This window comes from Pocillopora verrucosa, chromosome 1 (assembly GCF_036669915.1).
Source record: "Pocillopora verrucosa isolate sample1 chromosome 1, ASM3666991v2, whole genome shotgun sequence".
Lineage (NCBI taxonomy): Eukaryota > Metazoa > Cnidaria > Anthozoa > Scleractinia > Pocilloporidae > Pocillopora > Pocillopora verrucosa.
Window position 1 is genome coordinate 27,874,941 of NC_089312.1, and position 23,934 is coordinate 27,898,874.

The 23,934-nt window shown below is 37.0% G+C and overlaps 2 protein-coding genes, 1 long non-coding RNA gene and 1 other non-coding gene across 4 annotated transcripts; 1 reads left to right on the plus strand and 3 right to left on the minus strand.

The window, feature by feature from the left end:
- The first annotated feature begins 6,121 nt into the window (after nt 1–6,121).
- Nucleotides 6,122–10,321, plus strand: LOC131790027 (phytanoyl-CoA dioxygenase, peroxisomal-like). Its single transcript, XM_059107209.2, has 4 exons — nt 6,122–6,791; nt 7,381–7,530; nt 9,234–9,368; nt 9,492–10,321. The coding sequence occupies exons 1-4, from the start codon at nt 6,129–6,131 to the stop codon at nt 9,543–9,545; spliced, it is 1,002 nt and encodes a 333-aa protein (XP_058963192.2). The 5' UTR covers nt 6,122–6,128; the 3' UTR covers nt 9,546–10,321.
- Nucleotides 10,322–10,700: 379 nt separating this feature from the next.
- On the minus strand, nt 10,701–11,942 carry LOC131790033 (uncharacterized). The gene is made up of 2 exons (XR_009340665.2): nt 11,396–11,942; nt 10,701–10,885 (listed from the first exon to the last, which is right to left on the minus strand). It is a non-coding gene; the product is annotated as an uncharacterized lncRNA (long non-coding RNA).
- Nucleotides 11,943–13,487: 1,545 nt separating this feature from the next.
- LOC131790026 (uncharacterized) lies at nt 13,488–23,861 on the minus strand. Its single transcript, XM_059107208.2, has 13 exons — nt 23,468–23,861; nt 23,053–23,129; nt 22,265–22,368; nt 21,638–21,712; nt 21,288–21,419; nt 20,497–20,637; nt 19,921–20,010; nt 19,327–19,390; nt 18,835–18,922; nt 17,114–17,201; nt 16,577–16,654; nt 16,073–16,188; nt 13,488–15,095 (listed from the first exon to the last, which is right to left on the minus strand). Exons 1-13 carry the CDS (start codon nt 23,626–23,628, stop codon nt 14,954–14,956), a joined length of 1,356 nt encoding a protein of 451 aa, XP_058963191.2. The 5' UTR covers nt 23,629–23,861; the 3' UTR covers nt 13,488–14,953.
- Nucleotides 17,967–18,038, minus strand: Trnag-ucc (transfer RNA glycine (anticodon UCC)). The gene has a single exon. It is a non-coding gene; the product is annotated as a tRNA-Gly (tRNA).
- Nucleotides 23,862–23,934: the final 73 nt, after the last annotated feature.

The following is a 23,934-nucleotide window of genomic DNA, read 5'->3' on the forward strand; positions in this document are numbered from 1 at the left end:
TTCTTAACTGATTGTCATCTCCCTAATAATAGCTGGTCTGGTTGACCATTTTTTTAGGTTGTGATGAGTAATATCAATCAAATATGCTGAATCTGCCTGGTGTTGCAAAATGGTGACTAGTTTCAGAGTTTCAGGCAACATTGTTTTGGGGGGGGGAGGTGGGACTTGCAAGAAACTTATTAAGGAGTTTATTTCAAGCTTTAATTTTTACTTTGTTAAGTGTAAGGTTGTCAACCACCAAGTAAGGGGAGAGCAGGGTGCTGAGTACTTTGGCCATGAGTTGTAGCTTCTTGAATGTCAGGTTTTTTCCAAATTATGGAAATTCCATACAAGTTGCAGATTACAAGTGAGAGGTTTTTAGTCATCTTAATGCTCCTGGATCATTGTGAGTGACCACATTATTTTTACTAAGCATTTTTTGGCTTTCTGATAAACATTTACTCAGTCCAAAGTAAAATAAGATATGCTTAAGGATATATAAAGAATATAGAATATCAATGCTTGGTTCAGGCTCCAGAGACAAGTGTCAAAAAAAATTTTTTGACAAATTATACATAAGTAGACAAGACAGGCTTTACACACAATTTTCATGCATTCGAATGTATGGCTTCTAAACTGAAAGTAGGTTTGAGTATGTTAGGTTTTTCAAAATGTGGAATCTTTCTGCAAGGTTTGGGTTGTGAGTGACAGAGTTTTAGTCAGATCTTAATGCTCCTGGATCATTACAAGTGACCACATTTCTGTTACATTTACATTTTTTAACTTTGTGATATTGTTGTTTCCTTTGAAAGTGGGTATAGACATGACAAAATCTTCCAATAACATAGGCTCTCATCACTTGGTACAGTCCCAAACTGAACAACTGTTCATATGTAGACTAGTCAGTTGTTACCACAATTTTCTTGTGCTACAATTGTTGAAAGTAGGTTTCAGCCTGTCAGGTCTTTTTCAAAATATGTAATCTTAATGCATGGTACAGCTTACGAGTGACTGCTTTTTGGTCACTGGGCAAAACCAACTGTTTTGTACATGTATTTTTGTGCTGGCTTTTCTTCCCTCTGCATTTATTTCATTACCCAAAATAAGGGAGGGGGGCCCTCCCCTAGATCTGCCACTGGGTTATAAGCACACGTCATTTACTTCAAGCACTCTTCTTTTTCAGCTTGAGGATCATGTTTCAGAAGAAGACATTTCACTTCCAATGGACAAGTTGGATCACAGAGAGCTAATGGTATCTTGTGTAGGATAGTGAAAGAAAAAACATTAGAATTTGAGTCCCTTGTGAGGATTCAAACCTCATGCAGCCAGCCCGGAGAAGGCAATCCCAGCTGGGTGGAGAGTTTTGTGCGCTCCTCTCAGTGCTTGTTTATTTTTGCGTCCCGAGGAGAGGTGCAGTGCAGATTGCCCATACTTCGGTCTTACCCTTTGGTACCTCGGCAATGATATGCTCGTATCGTTTTTATTTTTATGCTTTATGGTTCCTACTTTTTTTTTTATTTGATACGTGCACTGAGCCGTTAAATAGGTCTCAAACCTGGAGGCCAGACCCATTTCGGTTGTCGGCTGTAACCACCAGAGGACTGTGTCTGTATTCGAGCAGGGATTTACTTTTCTCTTTTCTCTGGCACACTTGACATTCAGAGTCAAAGGAATGCAAAACAACTATAGCCAAGTTGAAGAGTATCTGCTTCTTAACTGAACAACATCAAAAAATTATGGCATTAGCAGAACTGAATGGTGACTGAAGCTTTCAGAGCTTAACTTGAGAGGGGCCACAAGAAGTAACTGTCTATGTTATATCAGTCAAAAATCAGTTATCTCTCATACATACTGGTTGTAAGGTTTTAAAAATGTCAGTTTTTCAGTAAGTGGAATCTCAATGCCTAGCACAAGCTGCAAATGTCAAAATCCATATATTGCCAGGCTCCAGGAAGATGTAAGTGGGTATAGACATTCAACTCTTTCAAGAACAAACTCTCTCTCTCTTTATTGTCATTTTTTTTGTTTGAGACTCTCTCTACATACATACTTGTTGTAAGGTTTTAAGAATGTCAGGGTTTCAGTTAGTGGAATCTCAATACCTAGCATAGGCTGCAAAGGTCAAAGTTCATATATTGCCAGGCCTCAGGAAGATGTGGATAGGTTATGACCACATTCATTTCTCTAAACCTAGATATTTTGTTCCAATTCATTTTGTTTAGTATTGTTTTTGGAGTTCGGTACAGACTGCAATTGACAACTTTCTGAGTAATTTTTTTGAGACAGTCTTAATCTCTGGTCAATTTAGGTTCTTTCCTATAATTGTTCTTTTAATACACTGTATGTATGAAGTCTTTTGTTAAAGGCTCTTTGTCGCAATGCTCATTCATTTTATTTTTCAAGGCTTTGAAGTACATGTAACAGAATCTGAAATTTGGAACGTTGAATGATGCTGTGTAATATTTAGGTTAATGCATGCATACACAGACTCGCTGGAGTCGCAGTCTTTTAATCTGAAGAATATTTCATTTGTTATTATGAATCTACCTGTTCACAGATGAATTTCAGAAAACAATATTTTAACTTGTATACTATGTGCCCCTATTTACCCATTTCATCCCCTAAGATCTCAATATTATTTTTCTAAATGCCTTTCATACAGTTTTTTTGATATATTTGTGAGAATATTGATGTATTGCTAGTGTGTTAGGGAGAGTTGCTTATTGACCAGTCCATGAAGTAAAAGGGTTGGGAACTCCACGTGTTGGGTTTCCAACTGAAACAAAGGCCTCATTTCACTTTATTGTAATAGAATGTAATTATAAACTGACTATACCTTGCCAAGGTCACATTTTGTTCAATTTTGTACTGGAAAGCATACTACTTACTTGTACTGGAAAGCATACTACAGAATCTACTTGTTCATAAAAGATGGAAGCTGGAACCTTAAGTGGAATCTTTTGAGGAAAGAGATCACAGTTAATCTAAAAGCAATCTTAACTGTATGAAATTATTGGATATTTACTTAGTAACCAGCTGAAGTTTAGAAATACAGTCGAATATTCTTATTACCACAAACTTTGAAAAGCAATTAGGACTTTCCTCTGTGTAAAGATACTTACTATTTCTAATACGATGCTCCCTTTACTTGAAATTTCTTGAAACAAATCACGGGAATTTGAAGTCGACCCGAAAGTATCTGTCAAGTTCGACTTGTTACGTTTTCGCTCATGCCTTTCGAAAGTTGAACGTGACACGAAGTCATTACAATGAGCGCAGTAAATATATCCTTTCTTGTCATCGCACTCCATGCGTTCTATAAAGGAGATGCGAAAATGAAAACCCGTTGCTTTCAATTCAGATATTTTGACAAAATTTGCCGCTGCACATGGAACAAAATTTGCTGTTCCTGTCCGACGCAAGTACTGGCTAATTTGTGATGCATTTCCTATTGACAGTTCAGATTACAATTAGACTATCTTTAATGCGTCAATTAAAGATGTCAAAACAGCGAGACTCGTTTAATTCTCACCTCAAAGGTTAACTAAATGTATATTAATTAAAAACCTTCTTTTGTGCCAAAAAAGAGACCACTTAAAGGATGCTAAAAGATTTACGTTATTAAAGTTCACCTTATGTTCAATTAAAGATTCATGAAAGGTAACTGTTAGCTTTTGGATATTTCGGTTTACAATTAAAGACGCCTAAAGCTTAAGTCAACCTTTAGGGATGCTTTCGGTTTTGCCTAAAGGCACTGAAATAAGAGCATTCGTCCTGTGCTAAAATAACTGTTTTTGGAATCGCAAAATTATTATTATTATTCTGGCTAGCAGATTAGAAGTGAAGCAGGTAAAAAGATTCATAGATAAACAAATAAATATATAGATATGAGAATAAGTTAATAAAAATAGGCAAGGGAGAAAACGGAGAAAATCTATGCATTGGCCTCTATGGCCAGGGAAGGGGAGGGGCTCAATGATGCTTTGCGCGTGGTTCAGTCTCTACCATTTTCTAATTCACTAAAAGGTAAGTTATACTTTTTATCTACAATCGGTGACAAAATTATTGACACATTGACTTTTACAACCTCCTATTACCTCAGTTAACCTTTTCGCCCAATTCCCCCCAAAACAATGTTGCATCGTGATTTCGTGAGCTTTGAGCTATATACCTGCAACATTCAATGGGGGAGGGGGTGTTTTCAATGATTTAGAGCGTGGTAAAAACAGTGGTCAGTGTTCTACATATACATAAGCTGTTCAAACACAATCGGCTGGCTATATAAACAAAGTTAAGCCGTTTTTTAACAAAACCGTGTCCTAAACAAACCTCAGTTTAGCTGGACCCTCTTTCTGAACATTTATTTTTGTGAAAAGCGTCAAGAAGGCAGAAAGCTAACACTGGAAAGTCATTTGTTTAATAAAATCAACCCTCTTATGGAGAAAGTCCGAGGACCAGTGATTGCGTAAAACCGTAGTTTGGGTTACACCTTGTGCAAACAACCGGCCCAATGTGTCAACTAACTTTGCGCTGATTGCAGATAGCCCTTTATCCTGTTGTTGCAATGAGATGTAGGAAGGAACACGAGACGTAGTCGAGTGTTTCTCCCTCCAGGCTCGTTTATAAGTGTGCAAGATTTTTTATCCGTAAAGGCTTTGACAGAATGCTTGGTGTGCTTAGACAAAAATGACACTGCTTATGGTGAATACTTCGCATGGAAACCAGAAGTCGCCTATGCAGGCATGTTGGGGTTAAAAGATACAGCCTGTGACATATGTGATGCTCTTCACAATGAATACCTTAAACCCCAATTTTATAAAGATATTTCAAGCCTTTTTGGAACAGCGATTTTGATTGCAAAGATAAAGAGAATAGACTTTTAAAACTTATTGAGAGAGAGGAAGAGTTATCAATGTTCTGTCACGCGTGTCACGCGTGTCACGCGTGTCACGCGTCTAGCGTTACCACACAGTTTAGCATTGTAGCAAGGTATCATGGTATTGATTTTCCATGTGATTTAGGGATTGTCATTGTATTGTCGTGCTCGCTGGTGAAAACCCTTTCTCGTTTCACCGCGAAAATTTACTTCGAATAAATCTGGTTACACTGACTGATGAAGGATTTACGTCTCTTTTGTTACGGTGAGCAAACTTATGGATCAGGGTCCAAAGAATCAGAACAATCAATGTATGTCAAACATACAATAGTTTTCATAGGATAAATGTCAGTATCTGAGCAACTGCGCGCTTACCCCTCCCTTAACCCAACATTAACCCCACCTTACCATCAGTTGACTATTTTTGGGTTAAGAGTTGGGTAGGTGCGCAGTTGCGTTGATACTGACATTGATCCTAATGACTTAAGGAAGGAGAGTATGTACCGTGGTAACGGGTACGAGAAGATTGAAATGCGATGATAGGTGAGTTGAAAAGACAAAGATTAAAACCACGCTTTCGATTATTACATCGCTATGACGTTAAGGCTTTCGCGCATTTAATTTATATCGCAATCGAAAAGTTCTCTGCACATTAATTTCGAGTGAATTTTAAATAACTCTTGATATATTTTTAACTCTTTTCAAACAATTAAAATTTTTCTTGTCTGGGAATTTTGATTTGATTAAAATTCGTTCTTTGGCAGCTAAAATAACAAGTGTTTCGGTAAATATAGTTATATCCATTTTTCATGATCCCTAAGACTGAGTGCCTAGCATCTAATCCGGAGAATATGCGTATTGATGTTCGCCTGTATAGGGTCATTATTACTTTTGATCTGCTCCAGTGATATCAGCACTTTTGAACATGTTTAAAGTAAAAAATACGGCAAATTGCTTTGGCAGGAAAAAAAGTCTTTACAATAAATATTCAAATCTGGTTTACAAGTAACAATGGTACTCTTTGCATCATCAGATTTTTTTTGTGTTACCTGTGTTCCTTTTTTTTTCGGTCAACGTTTTTTAAAAGTAATTATGTAAGAATTGTGATTTTTCATTTGTTAGTAATGTAAAGGAGGCTTTACGCGCCATCTACGTACCATTTAATTTTTTACGCCTTACCGGGCGACGGAGGTGTAACCGAGGGTGTGACTAAGAGATCATATCATATGACCTTTACCCACAATGCCTCAGTTTGTAGCCATTCTTCAAAACCATGGCCGATACTGCGAGAAGCAGGTTGGAGGTAATTAAACAACATCTATCCCCTTCGAGATTTCATCTAAAGTCACCAGAAAATTCAGAAACGGCCGCAGTGGGGGTTGAAATTGATAGTCTGGTGGTGCCAAACGATGTTTTGACCGAAGAAGAAATAGATTTCTACAACAAGAATGGCTACCTTCTTGTGCGAAATCTAGTACCCCAAGAGCTACTTGATAAGTATCTCCATCGTTTTCAACAAATTTGTAACGGGGAGGTGCGCGTGCCTAGTATGACTGTAATGAAAGATGTTACATTTGTCAAGTCGAACAGCTTATCTGGCGAGAAAACCATCAATAAACTTCAGAATTTCGAAGAGGACGAGGTCCTCTTCAGCTACTGCCAACTACCAGGGATTTTGAAGTACGTGGCATGTTTTACGGGACCTGACATCAAATCGATGCACACTATGCTAATAAACAAACCACCAGATCCTGGGACAATGACCTCACGCCACCCTCTCCATCAGGATTTGCATTACTTTCCCTTCCGTCCAGCCAATCGAATGGTATGTTCCTGGACAGCAATGGAAAGGGTCCATAGGCGGAATGGCTGTCTAATGGTACAACCGGGTACCCAGTACAGCCCGCTTCTGCAGCACTTCTACCCTGAATGGGAGGTAAGAGAAACCCATCATTGTAACATTCTGGGTAGTTATTTGTTGTTGTCTAGGTTAAAGACCACCCAAGCAAAGCACAATGTAGAGCGTCATTATGTTACGTACAGTTATAGCTGATTGTTTACTGCAGCAATGTCCATGAGTTTTATTCGTGACTGTATTGATGAGCTCATTTTGCAGTCTCTTTTCCATTGTCCCACAGTGTGTACAAAATTAAATCTTTACGGCATGATTAAACAGAAAGTTGAAATTTAAAATCTCAACAGAAAATCACAGAAAATGTTCCATGTATGCCAAGTCCCTTTTACATTCACATGGACCAGTGTTTTCAAAGAAGAAAGTGGTATCAATTTCTTATCTCGGACTTCAGAGTTCTCCTTTTCACTAGGTGGTAACCGGTAACATTTACTGCCTGTAGCACCCCTTATTACCGTTTAAAATTGCCTGAAATTCTTGACCAGTTTCAAAATTTATTTCACCTGTCATGCTTAAAATAAGGGAGAACACTGAACTTACGAAAAAAAACTAATGATGGGGCAATTTTAATACCAAATTAAGCAAGAATTCTAAAAACACTGATGTTTTCTAGGGAGGAGTCAATGTAATGTATCATGGAATAAAAGATTATGATCCCAGCATTCCATTGGTACATTTGGAGATGAATGCAGGGGACACAGTTTTCTTTCATCCTCTTCTTATCCATGGCTCAGGAGCAAACCAAACAAATGGATTCAGGAAGGTATGTTGTTTCTCTTTATACTGCGTGCATATTTTGGTAAAACAGTTTCTAGTGAGGCCCTAAACTAATATAAAATGAGAAAAAAAGGTTAAATCAAGTTTCTGAGCTTTTTCTGATTTACAACATTATCAAGAATCCCTGAGAATGCCATGGATTGGCAAAAGCTGAGAGACTTTCCATATTTAAGGATATGGCAGACCCTTGTGGGTGTCCTTTGTGAAAAAAATTTTGATAGGCTATTTGAAGCATAACCCCTATAAACTATATATCAATGAAAAGGTTATTAAGTGCCCTATTTGGTAAATGCTGTTTCGTTTTAGCTTGATCTAATAGTAAACTGAATGAGGTGTAACAATTTAATATGGAAGACTTTCTTTGAGCAAATCAATTGCATATCAAATCTGACTGCAGAAATAAAACTTCATGCACAATTCCAATCCTGAAGAGTTGGTTTTCAAGACCATATAAGGGTTTTTCAATATTCTGATTGGTTGCTTTACAATTCATCTGTCAAGTTTGCTGATCAAAATTTTACTGTTATGCATTGCTTCAGATGCCATTGAGGGAGATCCATTTTGAAAAATGTAATTCTCCCTGGTGGTTCTTTAGGTTGGTATTGTGGGAGTCTCTGAACCAAATTTCAAAGCATTCCATCAAGTTAAATACTCTATAAATTTGTTCAGAGAAGCCTCATTCACCCTGAAACAGATTTCACATCTTTGGGTGACCACATGTCAAGTTATGTCAACACTCTGAAAACTATTGCATATTTTGACATGGAAAATAATTTTAAAATATTGGCCCTGAATGTCATCAATATCCTTAACTTGTTTTTGATTTTTGTAGTAATTTAATTGAGGCCTTACTGGAAACTATTTTACCATTTTGAAATACAAGTTGCACTACTGAAGGACAACATGATACAATCACTTACATTTTTGTTTGCAATTTTTGTTTATTTATTTGTTAGAGAATATTAGAGTTAACCCTTTCACTAGCAGGAGTGATCAAAACTTGATTTTTCCTTTGATTACCATTAGATTTTAAGCAGAAAGGTGATTAAAAGTATCACCAAAGTTCTCTGTGTTTGAAATGATAAGAAATGTATGGAAAACAGTGTTGAGAATAGAAATTCAGATCTGGGGGGTGGAAGGATCAACTGTTAGGGTTAAAGTTAATTGTTATCCATTGTTAAGCTCATCAAGATAGCATCATGATTCCCACTTTTTTTAAAGGTTGAGATGTTTAGTGTCGTACATGTAACTTTGTTGGGACATTGTATTGTGTTTTTGGGTCGGGCATCTTCATCCCAAACTGCTCCCCTCCACTCTGGAGTATAAATGGGTACTGATGAACTGTCAGGAAGATCTGAAAAAATCCTTGATAGAGATGGGTGATGTTGCAGGGGACTGGTTTCCCATCCAGGGAGAGAAGCAATATTGCTAATCACTTCATGATAAAGAAATTGGGACTAGCTCTGACTAGATGGACCACTTAGCCATCATTTGCACAAGAATATCAACTATATGTTTCTCCTCTTTACAAAATCGGAATTGGCCATAGTTTTGAATATCTTTCCTCCTATGGAGGACACGACTTAGATATCAGTAATTGATGTTACCCTTGTTAAATAAAGTTTATTTTTATTATTATTATTATTAAGAGTACAGACTTAACTTTCACTTTTTAAATTTTTATTTAAGGCTATATCAGGGCACTTTGCCAGCTCACACTGCTATTATATTGATGTCAAGGGAACAATTCAAGAGGGCATCGAGGCTGAATCCTTAGAAATTGTACATAAGAAGTTTGGTGCAGATATTGATTTGTCTTTTGAGGTATGAGAGAAAATATTTAATGTCTTGTTTATTATTATTTTTATGGTACTCTGGGTCAGATGTCACCACAATGATCTCAAAAATAGTGTAATTAAAATCATAATTAATTCTTTTTTCTCTCAGGACATTTGGAGGTTGAAAAGTCGCCTAGTACAAGGCAATGAGGGAACCCTGTGACATGCATTAAACTCCATTGGTGTTGCTGGGTTACATTTCTTAGTATGCACACTGTAAGGCCCTTGGGCTATTACTTTGCACCACTGGTATGCAATGTGCATGCAATGCACTGTTCAAGGCATGAAGTGAATAATGATCAGGACAAATCAATCCAACAGTCATGGTTGCAATCATTAGAGAGATACTGGTCGAGGGAAATGAGTATTTTCTGAATGATCAAAGGGGAGAAAAAGTCAGATTTAGACAGAATCACTTTAGTATCTTTTCTCAAATTTACTTTTGATGAAAATGGCATTGAATAAGAATGTCTGAAAAAATGTTGACATACCTTGCAGGCTGGTATTGTAGAAATCAAATCTTTAACCCTTTAACCCCTTTGTGTGTCTGGCTTCTAATTTCTCCTTAGATTATCATCCTTGAATCAAATGTAAAGGTCATGAGATTAAAGAAAATGATCACTGATTTAAGAAGCTCTTGATTGTTAAACAATTTCTCCTCGTCAGTATTATAGGAAGACTGAATGGAGGGGGAGAGGGGGGGGGGGCTCAGAGCAAATTGGTTGGGCAGAGGTGAGGAGAAGACGAGATGATTTCCTTTCTCAAGTTAAGTTTGGTCTAGGGGAGGAACAGTGGTACGTTTTTGCATTTTATTTCTCAGTAAACTAAGGGTTTAACCTGGGCAGTTACACTGTGGAAAACTTACTATATCATTCATTGACTTGTGGTAATGCAATAATTCAAATAAAAGTGGGCTATGAGCAGGGATGTCTCCAGAGGAATACCTTTTATTGGGATTAAGATGATGCGAGCTGCTGACGTAGAAGAGAGACCTACAATTGGAGAGGCATATGTTAAAGACAATTTATTTTTTATTTTTTTGCGATAAATTTTTGTTTGTCCCAAGCTCATCACGAGACGAATTACTCTAACTTCCAATACTCAGCGCAAATTTAGCATCTTTCGTATTCCAAACACTAACAACTAAGGGAAATGTTCAATTTCCAAGCGGTAATTGATTTAAAGATTGCATGTAATACTGGTAAAACCCACAAGGACCCAGAAACAACGTCTGTACGGAGTATTAACCGTTTTAAAGGATGATGGAAGAAAATCAATCGGAAGGTGATTAAAAAAGGAAAAAATATAAGAAAAGGGCTTTTGTAGGCAGAATTTATCGGTCAAATTTATTAAGTGTCACATCAAGTTGAAAAAGGCTTCACAAATCATAAATCATTCAGTATATTCAAAATATATAATTCACATTTTGAGGATAATTGATTAATTCGTTTGCAATCATCATGTTCAACACCGTTGTCTCCAATCTTTACTTCTTCCTTGCATCTGTAAGTGGTTGAAAAAAAAAACCAACAAAGAGGTGATAAGCAAGAAATTCATGATTTAGGAATCCTTTCCATGTTAACAACAAGATCTGCTTTGCTTGTGTCGGTTTTGAAATCACCCTATGTACATTTGTTCTGGAGGAAATCTGGGGTGTTCGTGCTTACCACCAGCAAAGTTGTGCGTCGAGAATTACTACAATGTTCTTTGAACTCTCCAATGCTAATTATCGTAGTTCTCTGAACGGGTCAACCTCCAGAATTAAACAGAATATCTCGGACTTAGCTACCGAAGCAAATATGAGGTCGCATGCTATCTTTTCTTCAATGTAAAATTGCATTCAATTTGAAAGATTCGACTTAAGTGAGAAAGGAAAAGTGACTTTCTATCTTCTAATTTCAGGCCCTTGATGGAATACCATTAAAATGGAAAGAACCAAAATAAGAAAGTTTTGGTTAGAGAGCATTAAGATAAATTAAATCTATCAAAAAACACTTTTAATGACGAACTGACCTACAGCTGGATTTTCTGAGTCTCTTGTGAATTCAGGGACATCTTCGGCTCCAGATGCTAGTTTCAGCTCCTCATCAAAAGCTGCTAATTCGTCTTCATCCATTTCTGTGGCCTCTGGTTTTCTCTGCGCCTGGGAGGCAATCACGAAAGCCATCAAAAAGCAGAACACAACAAAGGTCCTCATGTCTGTAGCTCTTCGCTAGTTTCTTGTCAACCTTTGCTGCCCGATTCGCGCGGATAAAATTTGCTAGTAATGAATAAGGCTTCCTTTCTCTTCTTTTATACTCAAGCACTCAAATTAAATTGTTTTTTATTATCAACAGAAAGGACACTTGTCATATGTTTACTCCTTAGAATTGTCCTTAATTAAAATTGGTCCTCTAACTGGCTTAGTTGATTTAAAAACAGCCGTGGAATGTGATCAATTTATACAGCTGCACGCAAAATAAGTTGAAAGAGAAGGTCTTTTGAGTTTCGTGAAGGTTTCGTCGTCATTAGAGTTTGACGGAGATTTCGAAACACATGGCAAAGTTACAAGTTTTGGAGGTTTCCGACTCTGCTCGTTGGAACAAACCTATTCTGGCCAGGTTATAACGCGGTCCATTTTAGTTATATCCCAACACATAAACAGTCGGAATAGTAAGAATAAATAGTAACCATCTTTGTTAAATTAAATAGATATCTGTGTATATCTTCTAATATTGCTAAAAAATTTCTAAAATTTCCAAAATTAAAAAAAAATCGTATTTAAATTGAAATTCTGCCCGCTTTCTATCACAATTTTGAGGGCTATTTCGAAATTGTTCTCCTTAGATCTAATCTAATCCCATTCATTTGTTGGTTTGTTAACTGTTACCTCTCTCTTTTTTTATTCCATATTGCCATCTGCATTCATTGCTCTTATACTAAAAAGTTTTTTTCAAATGTTTGATCAGCAATTATTTGCCGGCAGAAAACGAATAAAGCCTTCTCAATGTCGATTATGTGTTTTCAATACAACAAATAAGGCGTTTTGGAACATATGAGTTCAAGTTAAATTTAATTCAAGTCAAAAACCGAGTTTAATTTTGGATAATTACGGTGGTTGCTTTTTAAAAGGGTGGATACGCCTTAATTAATACATAACAGAAGATACCATCTTTACACTTTATATAGGTTTTACTGCCATGAGAAGAATTTCCTCTGAATCCATTCTCGCGTTATTTCTGGACGGAATTGTTCAGTACTTAGGTTTCGGCCTGGTACTGCTACTGAGACTCCATAGGGTAGGCTAACGCATGGATACTGCTAGTGCTGTCATTTTGTAGTGAAAAGGAACGTTTGATTCATTGGTCTTTTAACTCAATCAAACGTCACAGATACCATCACCAGTGGCCTCGTTGATTAACAAGCTTTGATGATTCAAAGAGAACTTTTCGTTTTTTTGTTCACAAGTTTGTTTTGTTTAAAGAAGTTTATGAGATTTGGCAACCCTCATAAATCAGACATTTAATTTAATAAAAAGTCTATTTGATAACAAAATGAATGAAAGAACCAATTAAATAAAAATTCCTAATTCCTTTATCTGCATGAAAAAAAAACGCTTTGTAAAAGATGACGCGATGCAACAGGGCCTACGTAAAGAAAACTTACGTGAATTAGAGGATTTTAACAAGCCTTTGCGCCCCTCGATCTCCTATGGGTTTTTACGGGTTAGGTGTGAAATGGAAGGTATCACAAGTAGAAGAAAAAAACGGTTTTCTGTCATTGGACATTGGTCAACTTTATAACGAAAAGGGAACAATATTTATTATTGAATAAGTTTCTTTGGGTGTTAATTTAACAATTTAGCGAAATTGATTTTCTGCCAACTAATTGGAGTAAATAAAGACCCGAAGGTGGATGTCAATGTTTAGTTTTAACCGAGACGAGTTCAAACAAAAACCGAGAATATTAAAGAAAAGCGTTATATGAGTCTAGTTGGTTGAGAAATAACGTAATTCTTGCCACGTTTCATTTGGCTCTTGTAAAGTGGCATTACTAGATGGGAAAAGAGGAAAAGACTTGGTATAAAAGTCTAATTTACATTTTTCTTCGACATTGAAGAGATAACCAGATTTGTACAGAAAAGCGAGCCAAGTTTTCTACTGTACTAGATTCATTTACTATTATCCCAGGGGTAGCGCTAATCGGTCTTCGAACAATTGGGCATAGATCTCGAACCCGGACACTTCTACCTGGGGTCCAGCGCTAGCTTAACTAGCAAGCGGCCAATGTGTCTTCAAGTTGGAGTTGAGAAATTGCCCTTTGTATGGTGGAATAACCAGACATTAACCGAGACAGATTTATAACCAACAAAATTTATTTTAGGTTCAATGGAACTCCTAAAATAGCCAGAAAAACTTGTGGATTCAGTCTATCTTGATAGTATTTGAACAGCTCTTTCCCTTATCTGTCTCAATCGACATGACTCTCTCAAACAGACCAAAGAAAGTTTGGTAAGTTGTTGAAACAATTACGAATAACGCTCCATGTCAGGACGAAATTGCATATGTTAAAGAAGAGCAAAAAAAAAAAAAAAAAACGCAACTACTCTCAGTCACTCGCTCATCCTGAGAGCCGTTGAGAAGTCCACCTTAAAAATTACGAAATAATGGTAAAGTGTTTCACCTGGTTGAAATATTTTGCATGTACTGCTTATAAAAAGTTCATCATTTCTGTGTGAAAATCATTTGTTGAATCAGGAAATATCAAACTCTCTGAAAGTTTACGTTGGCATGGGTAGACTTGGTTGACTTCCAAAACAAATTAATCAGAGCGTTTTAACCCGCTAAACCGACAGAGCAACTGGTAGAGCTGCACTTGACTTCCACTTCCCGTTTGTTCCTTGGCACCGCACAGTAACTAAGGAGCACGTGGAAATCCCACAACTCCATGCACGCCGACCAAGAAGAGGCACCTTTCCAGTTTCCTGCACATCAAGAAAAACCACTCGCGTAAATGAGTGATGTGGAAGCTAAACTTAATAGCAAGAGGATGTTTTCTTCATGCAAAACAACTTTCCCTGAACTAATATACAGGCAGTTATTTAACGCCTAAGAAGGACGGCTACCAATCATTTCTGAGAAGTTAAACGGTTCAAAAGGGTGCGCTCTGTTTGTCTTTGTGCCACGTGCAGGCAACGAGCCATGAAGACGAAGAAGAATTTTGATTATTCGATTGATATAAATATTTAAATGCAGAATTTCTAAACTTCAAAACAATTTAGAAAAATGGGAATTGAATTGATAAATGCTGAGAAGAAATTCAATTTTAAAGAGCGTAGCTCTCTCCACTTGAAAACCAATCAATAAATATAATTGACCTCTAATTCCCCGTCGATAATACACAATTTGAAACGTTTTAAATACAAAGAATTGAGATTCAAAATGTGTAAAAAAGATACATAATTACAAATTGGAACAATTAAATTATTAAAATAGATCGACATAAACAGTTAAATTTCAAATTTTGTGGGCAGTCTCTTGCATTATCACATTTCTTTCCTCTCCTGCCTTGTCGTATTTACACACAAGTCAGTTATTCCGCTTTGAGGATTTTGTTGTTTTTGTGCTTGGTGTGTTGCAAGCTGGAACCAGAGCTAGAGGGAGCCTGAAGGGTTACTCCAAGCAGCGGAAGCACAATCTTGGTTAAAAGTATTTTGAGAATGAAGATAATGAGCCTGAAAAGAATAATGGTAAAAAAGTATATTACGTACTTGGTTGTCACAGTTGGGAGACAAAAAAATGTTTGATTCCCCTTGAAGAATCGAGCTTCAGGCCTTTGGATTTCGCGCTTCGTGGCTCTAGCCCGAGCTAAAGAGAACTCTATTGAGAGTTTCGCCATTAACGAGAAGAATGACCATGGCTCTATATCTGATTTGGCACTTTCCAGCTAAGTGTGGAAACAACTCGAAAGTTGGGTAGAGACGTTCAGCACATTCATAAACTCTTGTGAATTATCATGTGGCCAGTTTATGCCAACACAGGACCTATCTCCAACTTTAACAGTTACTTTTGAGAATTTTCGTTGCCGTTCGCACTTTCGATTGGGTACCGCTCCATTTATCTCTCGTATCCCTCAATATCCAACGCAAAGCTAAGAGGCCTTGAGGTCTGTTCTCGATCCTAACTAATTGCCAGATCACATTCCGGTTTCTGTAGCATGAAGCGACTAGCAGTTCTGCAAGCCCAAGGATGGGATGCGAACCCATCGCAAACTCCCCCCTCCCCTCCCCGCTTCTAAAGGTTCGTCACGTTTTCTTGATAGTTGGCCCGGCGGTATTCATTTATTCTCCCGGGTGAAGAAAGCTTCCTAACTCCTGATTAACACAACACAGTGATCTTGCCAAGGCTCAGACTCAGACCTTTAAACCAGTATTTTGGCGCGCGAAACATTAGGTTAGAGTCTCCCTTGACAGCCAGAGTTAGATTCTCCCCGATTTTTCAACCCTCCTCACCCTTGTTGTCACGATCTCTAACCTTTTCATCCCCCGGCAAGGTGATCCCTCTCGAGAGACCTTAGATGAACCCCTTAAGAGTGAAGGTTCCTAAAAAGTGGCTTTCACCACTACTTTTTATCATTACTATGTGTAGCAGTTACCTACATCATTAAAGAGAGTCATTCACAACTGCACTGCATAAGTCTCAAAAACGATACCTTGAGAGTCCCGCAAAGATAATCGTGAGTATACAAATGGCTATTGCGTAAAATAAATTTTTCTTGATAACTGGAGGGTCTTCTAATTTCTGTGGACAGTGGCTAGCATCTCTCACCTGTAATAGGAAGAAGAAGAAAAAAAATAACCTCCCTTTCAAAGTTGCATGAATTTTAACAATAAACAGAAGAAAGGAGAGATGGTAAACTTTGAGCTCCGCTGTCGCAAAATGACAGATTTCAGCGAAGATTCGAAGGTTTGAAGTTCAATTGCTCGTTAGGGATGATGATGTTGCTAAGAACTGCCGTGACTTCGATCATCGCCTCGCTCTCCTTTTGCAGCTATGAACACGAAGCCCATAGTAAAAAACGAAGAAGAATAAATAGCTGGTGAATGAATGAATGAATCAATAAAAAGATGTAAATAACGAAAAAAAGCTAGACCAACAAATAACCAAGGATATCATCAGACAGTAAACTAATTGAAGCATGTAAATCAGTGCCTACCCTCTCTAAATGACCTAAAGATACAGTTTGCTTGAGATAGCTTCCAGTTTCTCCACGTACTTCTACTGTAACAGAGATCTGAAAAAGACGAGAGAAAACATTTTGCCGGTTCTGCTGTTAACCAGTCATCGTTCGAGACCTTCTGCTGGTACGGACTAAACGGGGCCATGAAAAAACAATTTTGTTCCTCCCCTTCCCTGTCTACGTAAGCAAGATCACAAACACTGTTATCTAAATTTCTTCCGCAGCAAAAATAACGAATGTAATTATAAATCAACAAAAAACTATTCCATAACATAGGAATTGTAAAGAGATGAAAGTCAGGCCACAATACACTCGAGGATTCAGTCAGTGGTTTGTTATGAAAAATGGAATACTGTTCAAATTTCTTAGGCAACAAGAGTTATCCATAATAATAAATGTCATCATGAAAGCACCATTGATGATTTTTTTCGTTTGCTTAGGGCTACAGCTGTTTTAGGCTCAATAAAAATCGTAAAGGACTGTCACTGAATCACAAATCCACACATTACTTACTGGTTGATCGTTCCAGTGGACGGTTATTAAACCGTAATTTAGTTCAGTTATAAACGGATGGGTACGTTTAGAGGATGTTAAAACGTTCCTATAGGAAAAAAAGGAATAAAAATAATGAAATTATACTACAGACAAACAAAACTGGACTTGAATTAGCCTCACTGACTTCGCAAGCTCGCGACAGAAACTAAAATATAGTTTTACTCAATTGTAAAGTAAATTCTATTTCATTTTCAAGCCACGTACCTGGAAGGAATTTTTACTCAAAACATTTAAACTGAGAACTCATACGCTACATGCTACCCACCCTAACTATAACTGTATTTTCAACCAAAAGAGAAAGAGGGAAAAGACAGCTTTGTAGCCGAAACTACAAAAAACCTGCAGATGGGATGATCTTTAAAACGCCACAATTTGCTTAGGAAAAAGTTCCGAAACCGTATTAGTAACGAATAAATAAAGTGTTCACCACTTTTACTATTTTGTCCTGAAAAGTGGGGAGCGAGAATCTAAAACATACAGGTAATTTTTTAAAAAAAAGCTTAAAAACGGATGGTATTGACATGAGATTTTTCCGTTCATGAGATATGTTCATTATATTTTACTCTAAATTGGTTAGACACTAAAATGTCTTACGCTAGCTTATCCAGTTTTATTCTACTAGGTCCGCCCAAAATCTGTATCAATAGGAAATCCTCTTTTTCAACACCGCATTTCCATGTGTAATATATTTTCTGGGCCGAGAATGACTCTTTTGGGGAAACTTAATTACCCATCCCGGTCATTCCGTGTTACACACAAAGAAAAGGAGAAAGTTAGGGAAAGGGTAATGCAAGAAAAGAAAAATAACATTTGCGTTGGCCGGGAATCGAACCCGGGTCAACTGCTTGGAAGGCAGCTATGCTCACCACTATACCACCAACGCTTCCACTTAAAAACTAATGAAAAATGAAGATACAAATTGCTCGTGGCAGGTACCAAATAAGACCGTTAAGAGCCTAGATCATAAAAATTAACCGTCACTCGAACAGGTTACAAGCTTTAGTTAGCTCTATGAGATAGAAATAAGCAGTATAAACGTGGGTCTTTTTTGAAATAGCTGTATCGAGATTCAAACAATGAACGTTTGTCTTGAAAAAAATTTGTATTTCGTGACTCCCCGAACACATGAGACATCGTCTGGTATCAAATCTCGACAAGAAGAGGACTTCATTGTACTTTCAACCTTCAACGAGTCTTTGAACTGGCGCATGATGATCAACTCTCTATTTCAAGAATTCGACGATTATTAACTCATCTTGGCAGTCGCGTATTACAATTGCAAAATTCTCCAATTCTTGCTTGTTAGTAAAACCAACAAACAGCGGGTTTCTTTGGTTTAAAGCGTGAGGTCATCAAGGGTTCAGAGGAGGATTATAAAGACCGCAAAATCCCAGTGTTTTTAGGATTGCGAGGAAGTGTCACACGAAACAAGTTCTGTTGATTCTCGACTTCTCCTGATTATTCCATCCATATTTAGAGCCTATTAATTGCAATAAGTCAGACAAAGAGAGGGGGAATTCAAAATACCCTTTTCAGCGATTTCAACGTTTAGATGGGTCTAGAGCAGGAATATAATTTTCATCTACAAATTTATTCGCTTAAAACCGGCGGGAATTTTATGTTAATTGGAGATGCTGACTTAAGGGTTGGAAGAAGAAAAAGTTGCCTTATATACTCACTCTAAAAGCCAGCGGCACGTGGCTTTCGACATCCAAGATACACAGGTGGCTGTGAGTCCGCTGGAAGTAACCTCATAGAGAGGATAACCTGAAAGGGAAAAATGCAATAATCAGATAGAGATATGTCTTATGAAGAGTGTTTATTTTAAAATGATCAAAATTTTCTTTGAACTTATGTCTATCCATTAAAAAGCTCCAGATGCTGAAAGTATAGAAAAAACCTCTAATTGTAAGCAGCTTTCACCTTTTAACCAGGAGAATATAAGAAACTATGAATGCGCTATGCTGAATTATCAAATTAATAGAGTCACAGTTCCTTTTCATCGCTTGCTTTTTTGAAAAATGTTCGGAGCACCTGACATCTGATGGCAGCAAGCAACCTCAACAAGGACATTATTTTGTTTTCACGAATTGGAAAGATACAGTTATCGTTTTTGAGAAACGGTTGGCTTTCCGTAGGAAAAACGGATTGAAAACAGACTTTTAACTTACCCGTGCTTGTGCTATTGAGACAAGAGAATTCTCCAAAGTGGACATCTCCACTAATGAGAATCACCTGTAATAAGAAAGAGGATCAGAAGACTCAGATTCCAAGGTAAATTAATAAAACACAAGAGGAAAATACCTCAAGAAAGAAAAAATGGTCTGGTCTACATAAGATAGTGATCTACGTCATGCTCTTTAAGGTTGTTTTGAGGATCGTTGAAAATTGCCGCTTATTGTAGAGAAACCTTTGCATTCAATGTAATTGTTTGCCACTATTTCTGTTGTGCTTTAGCATCTTGTAATGAGCTGAAGCTGAGATCTAAATGAATGAGCTCTCTTTGTCACTGCCCAGATACATTCACTGCTGCACAGAAATTATGGCCCGCACCAAATTCAACTCGAGCCGCAAAATTCTTAAAACAAGCTTGCAGTAGCGTTCGCAGTTATTTCATAATGAACTTGGCCACATGTGTTTCCTGTTGTTTCACTCGTGTTGTGAACTAACTGCAGTACATCACTGTATAAACACTGTCCCTCATTGATAAAGAAGTCCCTGAACACTTACAAAAACTTTTTTTTTTTCAAGCTAAAGATTCCTACCCTTGGATTCCTTTGTACAAGCCAAATCAAACGATCATAGCTTGACGGGCAACCGGTCCATCTGTCTGTATAAGGAACGTCAGAAATAACCTGTACAAGAGAGTTACATGAAAAATCATTGAGGGCAATAGAGGCAGTGTGGCAGTCAGTGAGTTAGGGCGCTGGGCTAGTAATCTGGTCGTCCCGAGTTCAAGCCTTCCATCCTGATTCTCACTGCATTTGTCCTCAGTTGCCCCCAGTGCAACTCCTTGACTGCACTTTTTATATATAGCCAACTGATCTGTCTCCTTCCAGTTGGGATTTTTAAATACCATATTTTTCTCTACCATAAATTAGCTATATGTTCTTAGCTACTCTGGAAATTTGACATAAAATATGGTCCTGGTAACTTTGCTTTTGTTTTTGTTCTTTTGGTGCAAGGTGGGACAAATAAGGACAAAACCTTGTGTCCTTTCTGCTGCTTTGCAAACAAAAAATTTGTAGTGACTTTGAGTAAATGATGGTGGCTTTGGTAATGATTAAATAATCATTTAATAAACTAAAAAATAAATATCAGAAATTCAACAGTTTTTTCACCTGTATTCCACTGCCAATGATAGTAAGTCCAGCTGGGTTTGGATCACTAAGTTGGGTCTCCAGCCATGACCACTGCTCTGCTCCTAAAATATCACACTCTGGGCCCCATTTAAGATGCGAACGAGTGTCAAGAAGAATAAGCTAAAAACAGAAGAGAGCAAGGCCTGCATATAAATTGTACATGTATTTTTCAGTCCTCAAGGACCAAGAGAAATACACAGCTTGTCAGGATGTGCACCTCAAAAACTTAACCTCTATCCTCTTGTTGTGGAAAACATGTTTGAGCATGGGTTTAATTTAATGGCAGAGTTACATGTACATTGTTTCAGATCATGAAAAAGGAGATTTTTCTTTTGCTTTTGTAATTCATTCATATCTAATTTATTCTTATCATCAATTTATTCTTGGCTCGTTTAAATTTCAAGATCTTACAAAAAGGTGGACAAACTCCCTTTTATTTTAATCACCCTTTTAAAGAAAGTGTAAGAGCTATCTCCCCCAAATGAAAAATGGGTCTTCATCCAATTTTAGAACTTTGAGTCACAATCAAATTGCATTCCCAAATTTCTGTAGAGATTTAGGCTTTTTTCATGTTAAAGGTTACCTTTATTTTCAAGAAAACAAATTCTTATCATTTTATTGTCAACATGCATTACTGCTGCTGAGTTGCACCCTGGCCTCAGACTCACTTCTAATTGTTAATGAAACAGTTTGTAATCAAATTTCTAAACAAAGACATGTCAATCTGTTAAAAATGGTTTTACTGGGTACCGTAAGAAGGTTATTCTAACCTTGATGCTCTTATCTCCAGTACCAAAGCTGTATGATACATAAGTGCCTTCTCGCTTGCGTCGTATGCTTTCAGCAGGCTCATCCAGAAAATCTAAATAAACACCTTGTGCTTGAAGACGATCTTTGTAATGCTGAAAAGATAAATTTATCATAATTAATTCATTAACTATTTCTTTGCTTGCCAGACACTCCTCTGTGTAAAAGGTTAAGTTGAACCATACTGCCATTTTATTCTGCTTTTCAAAGCATTCATTGACTGGGAGTATTATTATTCTCTCAATCCTTTTATACATGTATATCTGTTTTAAAAACCAAACATGCAAATAAAATGTAATGATAAATAACCAACCTTTCCTCCATTGTTCATTCCATAGTCATGGTCATCCCACACACCCAAAACCTTAATACCACTTCTGAGGAATTCCTATAAAGTTATTTATCAATAAACAACATTAACCCCTCACATCCTATTATCAATATGCATATTCTCCGTGTTGTTCTCTGTACATTTCCTAAGGTGCTGACAAAGAGAATTTGTTTAACAATTGACAGCTTCTTTGGTTGGTGATGAATGTGGAACTCAGGAGAGATATTGTAAGGAGAACCAAGATGCTAGACACTTTTAACCCTTTCACTCCCAAGATCTAATTAGTAATTCTCCTTACTATCTGCTGTATGATTCTTATGATGTTAGTTCAGAGAATTTGGTATTAGATCAACTAATAATCTCATAATTGATATTCTTCCCTATTCTCATCACCTGCCTGCTTGATATTGTATTGATATTGTCAGGAGAAATTCTGTCTTGGTCACTTGTGGGAGTGAAAGTGTTAAAGGTCAAAGGGTGTTCAAATTCTAGATACTGTAAGCATACTATTGATCATAACAGCTTTTGGCTGTATGTTGTTCACTAGAAACAACAGCAATACAATATCCAACGACACATATCAAGAAGACAAAAATGCATGTGTCACACCTGATATTCTGACGAGAACTTTAGGTAATTAAATTTTTCCACCATTTCACTGAGAGGAGATGGAGTCCAAAGAAGTGGTGCTACTTTGGTATCAGCATACACAGCTACAAAAAAAAAACACAATTAAATATTAATTAATTTCAAATTGAAGAAGCTTCAATATGATTTTAGCAGATTGCTTGTAATGCACATTATGTAACATGATCTCATTTTTCACTATCAATAATTTAAATATCTGAAAAGGTATGTCAAATTATGTTCTCTAAATGTGTTATTCACCTTGTGAATATTGAATTGAAGTGAAAGTTGCTGAATCCTCTTTTTTACATTTTAACCCTTAAACTCCCAGAAGTGACCAACATTTAACTTCTCCCTATAATATGCATACATTTTTCAGCTAACAGACTATAGGAATACTCAAACTTATCAGGTAGAAGTTGTTATCTTGATCTAACACAAAATTCTCATTATTAAAGAGGAGAGTTAAAATCGATCTTGGGAGTTAACGTGTTAAAGTATTTCAAAGCAGCCTTCCCCAAAGGTAGTGTGTGTTTGAGGATAATAATCATTTAAAATTGTCCCAGATCATTAATCATTGATGAATATTACAAAAATATATACATGTTCCAAGTTCTGAGTTTTTTTCTTTTTTTTTTGCTCTGATGGAGTGATTTGACTTGTGCTGTGCATTTACATGGGTTAGCATTTAGTGGATTAAACTTGTTATTACTATTATTATTATTATTATCATTATTATTTTCAAATAATTGTTTTGAAGTCCTACATACCGTCTCCAAGCCAAACCCATACATCTGGTTGTTGACTTGATATATGTTTCCAAAGTGGTTGAGGCTTCTTGGGGAAACTGAAATGTACAGCATACAATAATAATGCAATTAGAAAGATTAAAAAACACACACACACGCACAATTACGTCCCTGAGGTATAAAAGAATCGATGTATTATTGCCCGAGTTGAATACATGATGAAGACACTTCCCTAGTGTTGATTTCTGACGCTCATCATGTACCCTTTTTTCATTGTAGCAAGAAAATTGCTTATACTTCTAGCCATTTTAAATACACTTCCGATGTAGTATAGTACAAATATGACTTCGCTGAACAGAAGAATCGCGAAATAGGCGAAAATATTGAGGGAAAAGTAGCAAAGCGGTGACGCCATTTTATACGTTCTTGCCTTTACCTGCAACTTCCGAACGCGATGCGATTAATTGTTGTTTCATCGTAGAAATCTGCCACTATACTATCTTCGCCACTAGAATTTACAAGAGGAAAATATCTTGCACTGGCAATAATTAACAATGAAACTATAACTCTAAGTAACTTTCTCTTAGACATTGTCATCTGACTGTCACCTCCATTGACACTTCCGCCGGTTTATTTTTGGTCAGCTGTGTTCGCTCAAAAGAAATTGTCTTCGTTTCATTATCGGTCCTCTCCGTAGCGTGCTCGTAGATGCCTCTCAAAAGCCGACGAGTGGGCGTTTATCAGAGAATGCACGTCAAATAGTTCAGCGAACAATTTCCTTCGAAAGGTGCAGTATTTTGGTGCATTACTCATTGCCTAAACTGCTTCATTTGTTAAGTTTAGCAGTTGACGGTCATTGACAGAAGCTCCTTTCTTCCTCGGAAGGAACGGAAGATCTTCGGA